Source organism: Dacryopinax primogenitus (genome assembly GCF_000292625.1).
Source record: "Dacryopinax primogenitus strain DJM-731 SS1 chromosome Unknown DACRYscaffold_10, whole genome shotgun sequence".
Taxonomy (NCBI): Eukaryota; Fungi; Basidiomycota; class Dacrymycetes; order Dacrymycetales; family Dacrymycetaceae; genus Dacryopinax; species Dacryopinax primogenitus.
Window position 1 is genome coordinate 766,018 of NW_024467207.1, and position 12,519 is coordinate 778,536.

Below are 12,519 nucleotides of genomic sequence, written 5' to 3' on the forward strand. Positions count from 1 at the left end.
GCTTAGACTCTTGGCACTCTTAGGTGAGCAGACTCAGTCAGCCTGTGTTGCCCTAACACAGTCCTCTGGTACCATGGAAGTTGATATGCCCAACCAAGCCAGTATGATATTCAATTGGCCATGGGAGATGGAAAGGCTTGCTATGAGTTCTTGAGATCAACCAGATATTTTAAGTCATAAGTTGCGCAAAGCATATCACCAAAACAATCTGGGAAGTTCTTATATAAGGCTGAAGATAACCCCCAAAAGGGGTACATTATTGCATCTGGTGCAATCATACAAAAACGAGGTGTGACATGACAAATTTCAGCACATTAACCAGAGTACATGGCACACAACAAAGGTAGCAATGTATCATTGAAGCTAAGCACCTCTGTCCTTGTTACAACAAAATAACACTGCAATATTTGTTTTCCATATACATTTCAGAAGATAATTTCAGCGGCTGGTGGGATCAGAAGAAGTACTAATAGCTCTAGTACTGAGCCTGAGTGGAGTCTGTAGATCTGTCTCTGCCTTCCCTCAGAATCACAGGCCTCAGATCCTGGGCACAGCAAAGCTGACATACCCCTCTCCTCAGGCCTCACCTTCCCCATTACCCTATATCACTCACTATCCACAGACTTCAAGCTCTTCAAGCTGCTTTGCCTCTCACTGCCAGCAAAATGGAGGTCATTACACAATCCAGAGCAGCAAGGGAAATGATGTACACCTGACCATCTTCTCATGACCCTGATTGATTCATTTGAAGAACTGAGCATATTTGGCTCTCACATCTGTCTTGTGTTTCCCCTAATGGGCTCACCAATCAGTTCAACCTGGACTTCACAAGAGCCCATCAAAGTTGTTTGATGCATTGTGAAACAAATCCTCAAGGCACTTGTCTATCTGCACAAGAAGTGCAGGATCATTCACACAGGTTAATATTCTCTTTTTGACCTCCTGGTAGAATGACCATTGACTGGCTGACAGACATTCGGTCTGACAACATCCTGTGGAAGATTCCAGTGAACTTCATGCCAGAGAAGGTGCTTGCAACTGAACCAGTCAAATATTGCACCAGGACCATGTTGAGGGATAAATCGGGAAGGGTAGAAACAAAATGGATCATGAAATCTCAGCCCATTGATTCTCTTAAGATTGATGTCACCCTGTCTGACTTCGGGAGCAGTGAGTATGGTTGTCTGTCAGATAGGAGCTTCTCTGACTCCAGTCTCAGCCTGCAGAATCAATGGACCACAGAATTGCACAATACAATGTCAGATACATCATGCTCCAGAAGTGCTGCTCAGTGCTGGTTATGATACACCAGTGGACATCTGGAGCATGGGCTGTGTTGTGAGTCCCCTTCTGTTTTATACTGTCAGATGTACTGACTGCTAGTCAGGTGTTTGAGTTGCTAACCAATGAAGATCTGTTTGTGAAAGCAAATGTGGACGGTTTTTGGTGGGAGGACTTCCTTTTGGCCTACATGAACAACATTTTAGGTCCTTTTAACACTGATTTCCTTTCCCATTGTTCTGATGTGGGCACTTTCTTTAATAAAGGCAAGCACACTCCATCCGGGGTTTATGGTCTCACCTAATTCTTATATTCAGACAACATGCTGTTGAGATCTCCCCTGCTAGTGTTTTTGGATATCCATGCACATCTCTCATGCCTCCATTCACTACCTACCTGTGACCTCAATATGATTGTGTCTTTCCTCAAAGGGCTTCTCTGCCTCGATCCTGCAAAGAGGCTTACTGCTGCTGAAGCACTCCAGCATCCTTGGCTGAAGGACTAGGCAATGGCTATTGACCAGCTTCAAGCATCCATGGAAGGAGGGTTACAGAAGTGGAAGGAGTATTGGAGCTCTCATTTTTGTCCTCCTATCCTCTTTTATGACAAATGCTCTATGTACTATTGTGGTGGATGTGAAATAGACATATTCCCATGTAAGGTGTCCGTCACTCCCAACTCCAGGGAAGCATGCTGTTTGGTTTTCTTACAAGCTTGTTTCTTTTCATTCTTGGTCTGTGGCCATGGGCGCATCCAACCTAGCAGTTTACTCAATTGCTGCCAAATGATTGTGAGGGATGGGATATTGCCAGATCAGTAGATATCTATTGGCTGCAAGTAAACACTGTAAGGTACTGATATAATCATCAATAAATCATCAGATCTCGAGGAAGTGAGAGGTCACTTACTGGACTTTAGGGTAGGTTGCACCAATAACATTCATGCCCTCTGGAAGAGCATGTCAAGCATTTTGAGTTCACAATCTGTACATATATTTCAACACAGAGGTGCCATTCAACCTTGTCCTGTGCACCAGGTTTGTGGACCTCCATAAACTTTTTGCACCCCCCTTTCTGCTTGCTTTCTGGGTTCTCCATGCCCTGGCAATCCTGGCAATGGAATGGACCATGCCAAAACTTGACAGACTTGGTAAAATAGACAAACTGCTTCCGGAAAAGGTACTTACTATTAGAGAGCATTCTCCAGGCCAATTGGTTACAATGATGCCCATCCTCCTGATAAAGTCAGCACTCAGTTCTTGTGGATTGTCAAGGAAAACTGGATCAACATCATGATAACCTGCCTCTTTCATTTCTTTTGTGTATATGGAAACCTTTTGCCTGTTGAACAGTTGTTTGCTGTTTACTATAGGCAAATGCGGCCATGCCAGTTCGGAGAACCGCACAAGAGAGTAGTAGTTGACTGCCATTCAAATGGGGTGTTATCTGACTGAAAGGGCATTGCCATGCATCCTCACAGGTTCATGATACTGGGGATTGCTCTCCCAAGGAGTATCTTGATGATGCAGCGCCAGATAGCTTTCCTTGTCACCCACTTTTTCTGCTGCAGTTGAAGTGTCACCTCTTTGCAAGTTACTGGATGTATGCAGTTCTCCTGGTTGTTTATGTCATGCCAACTTTGTTTCAGCCCTGTTGTGGTCATTCTGAGAAGACACAGACATGCTTGATCGGTGTCATTAACAAGAGAGATTGTTATTTTCCGGGCTACCTCTTGAGGAGCTGCTTGAAATCTGGCATCTCTTATAGGTGGAAGAGCTATCTAGCTCAGTTGACTGCATGTTGAGCTCTTGGTTGTCCAAATAATCATGAGGAATGGAATCAGACTCAACAAGCTGAGGGACTGATTGCTGGAGACCAACAGGCAGGTCTGGTTGTTTGCTGTTGATCCCATGACAACTATCTGTGTTCATACCCAGAATGGACTTGGACAACCCTGTCTGGCATGTCAGCAAAGCGTCTTTTCCATTGTGTGCTGTATGGAGGGGGGGCAGCAGTGCATTGTGTGTCTGTCCTTGTCTACTGGAACGGAGGTCAAGCCAACTGCAGCTTCAGATGCAGTGTGTGAAATATTGCAGATTTGTGGACAGCTTGTGGACTTCCAGCAAGATTGGGAGGGTCTCTGAACATCTCGATTTATGAACAATGGAATGGGTGAGGGGCATGTGTGGTCTTGAATGGAGGCATTGTGAAGACCCATTAGAGGTTGTTTTGGAGTTACAGGGACAATTGGGGGATGCTGTAGTCTTGTTGTAGTGGACAAAGGTTCTGAAGAGGCTGAGCCTGTGGTGGACTTCCAGGTTTGCAGTCTGTGTCTTGCTTCAGCAATGTGCCAGGTTGTGACAGAAGGCTCCTCTGTTGCATCATAGTGGAATGCTTTCTTGTGCTTGTACCATACATGTCTTGGTATCAGGGAGGTGTCAGGTAGCAGATGTTTCATATCCATAAATGTGTGGAACACCAGCTCATGGGCTGTGTGAAGAGCGCACATAAAGCCAAAGTTGAGTGCATCAGCCGCATCCTCACATGCCACATCAGGGCATAGCATATAGTAGCTCCCCTAAACACAGTCAGCTCAGGAAGATGTCAGAGAATGCATACCAACTTACAACATAGAAACAAGTCCTCCTGAGCCATTTGGTGTTTCAAGATGTGGCCCATACAGGCCAAAACTGAGAAAGCCTTTTCCTCCATACATCTTGCATAATAGGGGCATGATCAAAAGGTACCAGTCCCGGCCAGGTCATGCAAACTTCCCAAGTGCTTGATGGGATATTCTTATAGGAAAGCAGCTCAACCAGTAAAGGTATGTGCAACTTATGCTCAGACACAAGACTGGCGAGTTGATGAAGGGAAGTAATAAGGCTGCTAGACATCTGGGCACTTGCTTGCACACCAGCCATGCAGCAGTGTAAGAGATACATGACCTGTTAACACCTGAGGGATTTGAATACAGGACAATAGCCAATATATGCAAAGTGAGATACCCATGGTTCTACAGCATAATGCAGATAAACTTCAATGCTGGCCTTACTGCTCCCTTTCTTCCATGAAGAAACTTGTGCAGTGCATCAGAGTATGGCTGCACCAAACTCTGCATCCAACAGCATGAGGCAGTATGTGTTTCATATGTTCATGTTGTCTTCACTATCTGCCTCAAACCATCTGCCACTCTTGACAGGACATCAGCATTCAGGAGGTGCATACTTGAGTGCCTCAGACACCCTCCCAAGCGTATAGCTCCTGAAGATGGAGGGGGTGTAAGGTTAATTGAGCAAGGTTGACTCGTGAGGCAAGTCAGAGGGAAACAATATGACAGCCACCTTCATTATGTTTTGATGTGCCAGGAATTGAAGCTGCACTGGAGCCGGCCATGGCTTGATATCCAGTGCTTTCAAGAACTTGATCATGCAGTCCTGGGAGCAGTTAGGATAGGAAAGGGAACAATGATAGTGACTGAAGTACATACCCAAAGCAGCATGATATTGCAAACCCAATTGAGAATAGCATCCTTATTCACCTTGACAGTCTCAGGTGGCAGTATTGTTTTAAGTATGGTGATTGTAAGTTGTCTGCACAGCATGCAGAAGACTTCTTCCCATTTGATACACAGGGTGATTGTTCTGAAAAAATTCTTTGCCTGCAGATGGAGTTGACCAGATTCATCTTCCCATAGACTTGGTGGTGGGTGTAAATGACTATCAACTCCAGAGAAAATACTAGAGAGTGGCCAGATATTCTGGGGCATGTGACAAATGTCTAAACCACTGAGGCTGCCTGTTGGCAGGTGGTGCCTGTTGTCAAGAAGAAAAGTGCAATCTCCCAGGATGTTGATCAGATGATTGCAGCCAACAGGGAGTTTGGTAATATTGAGGTAGTTGTACATATGAAGGACGGCATTCTTGAAGGAGTCAGACATGTATGAATACTGGAAGAGATATGGTGGTGCACCAGTTTTGGTGTCCAGTATTGCACATTCATCATTGTCTTTGGCTTGACAAACTTGACCACTGCTTGCTCTCTTGCAGCAACCCTGTCCCATACTTTGATGATATCCTTGGTGTATTGACCAATTTGTATGGCACCTTGTGACTGAAGCACTTTGATGGTTTGTGCTGAAGGTTGCTGATTCTCATTGATGATCTGTCCTGATGAATTCTGGGGCAACATGCCTCGAGATGTTTTGGGAAAGAAAGAGGTTCGCCAATAGTGAACTTGAACATGAACAACATCAGATGTAGTGGTGACTGGTGATTACTGAACTTTGGACAATCACCAGAGGTATTTTGCTCAAGATGAAAGTTGTTGGAGGTCTTTTGGCTCCCCTTTACTCTGGACAAGTCATGCAGACTGTGTCAGGTGGCAGGAGGATGCACCCCACCAAGGCTACTACCTCCTTGTCTGTTGATACAAACCTTAAAACTCCTTCCCAAGTCTTTCAAGCACATACTCTACAACTGCGCTCAAGATCACAAGCAGCTTGCATTTGGAATGATTTAGAAAGTCTGTTAGATCTGACAGCCCTGGGCCCGGTTGTCCAACTCAAAGCACATGTCTCTGCAACACTGGTGCCAAAGCATGCCAACCTCTCTGGCATTCACCACACTGAGAGTCTTGTCAACACAGCTGTATCATCCTCTGTATCAGCTGCAGTGCAAGAACCCCTTGAGCATGAATGAGAGACATGGTGCATCCTGTCTCCTCATGCTGCGAGGCCAACCAGTTCTAAACCAAAACCACAACCTCTAATACAAATGATACCCATTGTTTTGAGAACTTCTACTTCACATGCTGTTCAGTCTAAAACCAGATGACCAGCACCAAAGAGCTTTTCAATGCTTGACCATATTGACAAGCAACTTCCCCAGCTAGCACCACAGCAATATTTCATTCATCAGCTCATCCTCTCTGGAAAAAATGTCTTCTTCACAGGCCCTGCAGGTATGTTTCCCAAACACTATTGGGAGAACTGTATTGATAATTGTTAAATGACAGGAAGTGGGAAGGGCATATTACTGTGCACAGTCATTGCCACCCTATGGAATGATTGCTGCTTTGAAGATAATCCTCTTGTGATTGCAGTCACTGCTACCACTGGGATTGCATTGTTTCATATTGGTGGTTGGACCCTCCATAACTGGGCAGGAATTAGGGGTCAGGGCAAAGAGCTTGAAGAGATATGCCAGGAAATCAAGAGAGATCCAGAGAAGAGGCAGTGCTGGTGTGATGTGAGGGTTCTCCTGATAGACAAAAGTACACCTTCCTCATTGACTTGTTTGGATCATCTCTTGACTTGGAACAGTTTCCATGTTGTCTGCTTCACTTTTTGATAAGCTTGCTCAGACTGCACAACACATCCAAAAATCTTTGCTACCTTTTGGTGGAATCTAAGCAAGAATTGTTCTATGGCTGGTATCTGATCCTGCTAATCACAATAGCAGGTTGTGTTGACTGGTGACTTTTTTCAACTTCCACTGGTTGAGGATGACAGAGAATGCACCAAGTTTGCATTTGAGGCAGAGGAATGGGAATCAACAGTTACTCACTCCTGCATGCTCACAAAAGTATACCAACAACATGATGGAGGTAAGAAACACCACTCATGCATGCATCTTTCATTATTGATTTTCATTATTTTGCAGTGTTTCTTGATATTCTTAATGAAGTGCAAAAAGGAGTAATCTCTGATTGGGCTGACAGGAAATTGCAAGAGCTCTGCAATGAAGATGGGTTTGATGATGGGGTGGAGCCAGTTGGCATGTCAGTCTCACATTACCTCTTCTTAAGCATGTTGGTTTACTGTGGTTGGTGGCTTCACAAAATGGAAGTTTGTCAGTGAAGCTAACAACCAGGTCCTGGATCAGCTTGATGGCATCAACCATGTGTACCATGCTGTGGACAAAATTGAGCATGGATATACCTGCAAAAGCACCTCAAATGCTTTCGACAGACTCATTGTGCCTGCATCTGTATTCCTCAAAGCAAGAGCACCCGTTATGCTCATCCAAAACATGCCAAATGATAATGAGCTTGTAAATAGATGACTTGGTTTTGTTCTTGGCTTCTTGTCCAAGCAAACTTGGAATGCGAAAGGCAAACATTGGGAGGGTGGAGCAGAAGAAGCAGACATGACAGGACCGAGATTCTGTCATGAGCAATTGAGAAGCAATGACTGCCTGTATCCGGTGGTGAGGTTTCTGGAGAGAGCCAATTAACTTGAGTGAAGAATTCTTGTCACCCCTCACAAGTGGAATGTGTTGAAAGGGAAACACTTTGTTGGATACCATCATCAGGTATGCTTCATACTTATTACCTGTGCTCAGGATCTGCTGATTCCAGAGATAGCTCCCACTTATACTTGCTGGGGCATTTACTGTTCATAAATTGCAAGGCAGCACCCTTAGTTGATTTTTGTGAGACATGGGAAGATGGTGGGAGGTGCTCAGTTATTCCAATCTTTCAGTGCTGACCAATGGCTAGGGCAAGCTTACATTGCACTGTTGCAGTTTCTGTCAATGACCGCATTTCAACTTGCACATTACAATCACTCAAAGGTTAGCAGGGGGTCTCCCCAGAAGATAGAGGATGACCAACTGATCTATCTGTGCAGATCAAAGCCAGCTCAAAGGTGTTGGCATGGTCTTGTTCACTTTTAGAGGGTCAAGAAGAAGATATGTCTCACTAGTTTGGATACCCCTTCTTCATGCAATGCATATATTTATGATTAGGCTGTGTCACTATGATCTACCAAACCCATCCTGCTGACAATTTCATAGAATGTTGCCAGTACCACCCTCAAAGGTATGCGGAAGGAGACACAAGCTGGATTAGAACATGATAAAACACTTGATATCTGTATGGACATGAATGCCCCTATCATCCTCATACCCAAACAGTACATGTTCTTCACATGGAAAATCCCTTGCTTCTGACCTTCTTAGTATCATGGCTAAACAATGTGCACATATGATTTTGGATGCTGGCCACATTGCAATCCAAAGTGGTCTCATAGAAAAGAGCACACTAGCAGAAATTGACATGAAACATTCTCAGCAATACAGTGAAGAAAATTATAAACAGCTACAGTCCCATATGTACAATCATTTCTTCTTGAAGCTCTGATCGGCCCTGATCTATCCTCATGCATGTCAGCACTTTGAGAACATGATGAGGGAGTGGTCAAAGTCCATGTGGTAGAGCAAATCAACATTGATTTCTTTGTTCAGAACTGCATCTCGCCTGATGCACCATTTTTGACTCAGTTCAAGGTAGCAGGTCAACTTCCAGAGCAGAAAGTCAATGTATCCAACACAAAATACCAGTGGCTCATGCAATTCCTGGAGACTGCTATTGCTAGATTTGGAGGCAGCTGGGCCCCTGGTCAGACCTGTCAAAATCAAGAGACCTGCAGCATTATCTGATGTCTTCGCAAAGCCACACAAATTAGAGTATGTCATGGACGATTCCGCAATGGAGTCCATGGAGAGTCTGGACAATGGCAACACGTTCTTCAAAGCCAAAGTCGCAGATTCAGAAGTGAGCATTTGGTCTCCATTTCCAAAGAAGACTATCTAACCACACTCCAGAGAGAACTGCAGATAAAACAATGAGTTTTCTTTCAAGGTCAGCAAACTCCAAACCTCCTTGTTCAATGCACTGCCAGGCCAATGGGACAAGCTTATTGCAGATGCTCCATTGGAAGGATTTGATCTGGGATTTGCCCAAACAAAGTGGAGTATGCTGGTCAACATTGTACTGCACTCCATCTCAATGAAGATGATGGAGATGGGGGCAGAACCATTGCAGCTTGTTACCTCACAATCCAAAGACTGAGAACTCCGGCAACTGTCTTCACTAATGCACTGACCATGGCTCTCAGATATGCAAACATGGCACCAATTCACTCAAATTCCCTAGTGATTGGGAACATGCAATCCACAATTTCTGTTCTTGGATGCTGAGTGCAGGGGTTTGGTCTGTGGTCATGGCACTGTAGGGTGAGGGGTTCTTGTTGCACAGGTTTAATGTAGACTGGTCAATAAATGAACAATAATGTACAATAATGCAATACAATACAATGTAGATTCAATACAGGAATCAGGAGCCCTAACAAAAATGCAAAGAGAAACACAAATTGGCTCAAACACCCCATATAAGTCCCTCTAGACTCTGCAACCCACACTATGAAGATACTTCCTAAACACGGAACAGCACATGTTTGATCTGCCACTCCTCACTTTTCTTCCTCCCTTCCTCTTGTCCTTCCAGCACAAAGTCTTTGTTCTCTTGTATGACAGGACCAGGGATGTAGAAGTAAGCTAACTCCTGTAAGAAGATGGAGAAGCACTGGGATTCCGATGTCTACCCCTGGACCTCACGCAACCAGCATCTCCAGAGTGAAGATCATGAGGAAGTTGGCAGACGTCAGGTTCGGGGCAGAGGCAAACTAACCAGTAGAGGACTTTGCAAGATGAGCTTCAATCTGCAGATAGGTTAGCAAGCTACTCTGGAGGAGGGAGGAGACAGACCATCTTCACATTCTCTTTAAAATGTGGATTGATAAACACTTGCTGTATGCCTTCCCTCCTCATCAGCTCCTCTCAGGAAGACATAGCACAGGATGCACTGTTACAAATAAGGCTCGCAATAGGGTGGATGAAGAAGGGTACCCACAGTGAATATGAGGCCCATGATGATGATGCTGCCTTCTGCAAAGTGCATGTCTGTTGAATGCTTCGCCCAGAAACACTGAAGGACAGAGATGGGGAGTGAATACACACAGTAGAGGTTATCCACCCATCCATCTTTGCCCAGTTCAAAGCTGCCCTTTCCATACTTCTTGATTAAGTACTCTGTTGGACCTCAGCCTCCCTCTGTAGCTATCATGGCAGAGATGCACCAATAATCACCCCCCTCTCCCCAAGCTTGCCATAACCATCCTGCATCACAGGACTCTTCCTGAGTGAGTGAATAGCCTTGAGTTCTGGAGGAGCCTGCCTCCATGGAAGACAATGGTAGGACTTGATCTTGTAGGGAACCCCAATCTCCTACCATCAAGGTCATAACCAATATTGAGTAGGGGAGAGGGGAGAGGATGCCTACCTTGAGCAACCACACAGTTCTCTTAGAGTGATAATTGGCACTTGTGAAGCATGCTTCACCTTGCCACTCAAATTGGTCTTTGAGACCAGCTTCTGCTTGCGCCTCTAGCAGATCTTTTGCAACGCTTGGGCCATGGATGGTTTTGATGGTGACTTGACCATCCCAGAGGAGGGGGCCGAGACATCAGCAGTGTTTGATCTGGCCTTGTACATTGATTTCAATACCCATGGGGAAAGATGCTAAAGACTCATACTGAAAGGAGACACTTGGTTGTGCACATGGCATATCATTGGAGTACAAATTGATGTTGTGCCACACATACCTCAGCTGCAATGCAATTGATGAGACTCTTCTAGCCTATGGATAGGTATCTGATCCATTGCTTAGGCTGCCATCTCAATGTCCTTCTCCATAGCCTTCAACATTTGGTAAAGGAATGTTAAGGGCCAATTCTTGATCTTGAGACAGAGATGACTTCTGGAGGAGCCAGATGCGTTACTAGGACCCCACTGCAGGCCCCTCTTTAAGGTTTTCCAACTCCGCTTTCTTGTGCTTGGGGTCTTCTCAGGCTCAGGCTGCATGCCACCATACCACACTCATCTTTGTCATCACCCTTATCATGGAAGCAAGTCTGCGCTCCTCCAGCTTTGTATCATGATATCAGAAATGCAAAGAATGGCTCACTGTGGTATGTTCATCATTGGTTACTTGATTGACACCCTCTTTGCCAGTAGCATGAGAAGCAGGAGGTGCTGACGCAGCCAGTACTAGTAGTAGAATGAAAGGCAGTGGATGAAGTCAACAGTTTTGATCCACAAGCCTGGGCAGAATGGATCACACACATAGCCTTTATATAACACAAGGACTCCCACAGCATCTACTGGTGTATGTGCATTATTAATACATTGGTGCACATTTTCTACCTTATCCAAAGTTTGGCAACACATATATATAGTGATGGTTAATGGTCTGAAACGGTATTTCCTCTAGTTCCGCATTTCCACAATATATGGTTTTTGGTTTTTGTGGATTTGTGGACATTGGCTCAAATTGGGGGACCACATTTGCATGGGTATAAAAACCTGCTCTGACACTTTCTGCTCTGACCCTTGTCACTCTCTCTCTCTCTTGCTCCTTCACAATTTCCCCAGAAAAGAAATCTCCCATTCTCCTTAGCAAGATGACTGTGCCACACAACTGAGCAACATCTGTGTCAATGCATGTTTCAGATCTCATTGATGGACTTGCCAATCTAGAAGCTTATGCCACTCTTCTGAAAGCTTGGGGTGCCTTGAAAACTAGGCTTTTGGATGAAGAGTTGATGGCAAACCTGATCTTTGCTTCTAAGGCCTGTAAGTCTCCAATCATATCTTGTATTTGTCCTGAGGTGACTCACCAATTGCTATGTTTCTTTAGGTGAAATGGAAAGCAAGGCATGTCAAGCACTAAATGCTTTCAGCAGTGCATCAGCTGCCGACCAGCAGCTGGACAAAATGTCACCTCCCAGCATTATAGCAATGGGATGGCAGGGGGACAATTCTGAGGATCAGCAGGGAAATATGGATGAAAGCATGAGCTTGAGGAGCTGTACCCAAGGCAATTACACTTTCTTCACTAGAGGCAGCAAGATGTACTAACTCATGAATGCAGGTAGTCACAAAAACCTAGCTGCATTTGGGTCCCCGCTTCCACCAGGAGAGTCACACAAAGGCCTTCCGGAGAAGAAAGCAGCCTCCAGATGGCATCTGACCATGGGGGACAAACCATCAGGTGCAATACAGGGACTGAGCAGGAAACACCTTACCAACAAAGAGTGGAGCTTCATCCATCATTTGCATGTTCAGGAGAAGAAAAATAATGCTGGTCGCCATGTTCCCCATGGCTTTTGGGAGAATGTTGTCAAGATGGTATCTCACCCACTCTGAGACTACTTCTTCAGATCTTACTGATGCTTATCTATAGCTTTCTCTAGACAAAAGGGGGATTACCAACAAAGACTGTTGCAGTTTATATTACAAGATGGTGGGAAAGAATAAGGAAGACATGGTCACCAAAGTGGAAGTGAGTGAGATAATGAACTGAAAACGACAATGCTAACTCATCAAAGGTCAAAGTCTAA

At 44.8% G+C, this 12,519-nt stretch overlaps 3 protein-coding genes across 3 annotated transcripts; 2 read left to right on the forward strand and 1 right to left on the reverse strand.

The window, feature by feature from the left end:
- Window positions 1–8,101: 8,101 nt before the first annotated feature.
- On the forward strand, window positions 8,102–8,420 carry DACRYDRAFT_52736 (uncharacterized protein; the record flags this gene model as incomplete). The annotated part of the gene is made up of 2 exons (XM_040775127.1): window positions 8,102–8,193; window positions 8,240–8,420. 2 exons carry the CDS (start codon window positions 8,102–8,104, stop codon window positions 8,418–8,420), a joined length of 273 nt encoding a protein of 90 aa, XP_040628433.1.
- A 1,506-nt stretch (window positions 8,421–9,926) lies between these two features.
- On the reverse strand, window positions 9,927–10,436 carry DACRYDRAFT_53205 (uncharacterized protein; the record flags this gene model as incomplete). Its single annotated transcript, XM_040775155.1, has 4 exons — window positions 9,927–10,021; window positions 10,079–10,150; window positions 10,198–10,345; window positions 10,401–10,436. Coding segments are annotated over 4 exons (351 nt in total), but the record flags the coding sequence as incomplete, so codon positions are not given.
- Window positions 10,437–11,616: 1,180 nt separating this feature from the next.
- DACRYDRAFT_16207 (uncharacterized protein) lies at window positions 11,617–12,519 on the forward strand (the record flags this gene model as incomplete). Its single annotated transcript, XM_040771172.1, has 5 exons — window positions 11,617–11,752; window positions 11,817–11,987; window positions 12,051–12,307; window positions 12,363–12,461; window positions 12,508–12,519. The coding sequence occupies 5 exons, from the start codon at window positions 11,617–11,619 to the stop codon at window positions 12,517–12,519; spliced, it is 675 nt and encodes a 224-aa protein (XP_040628435.1).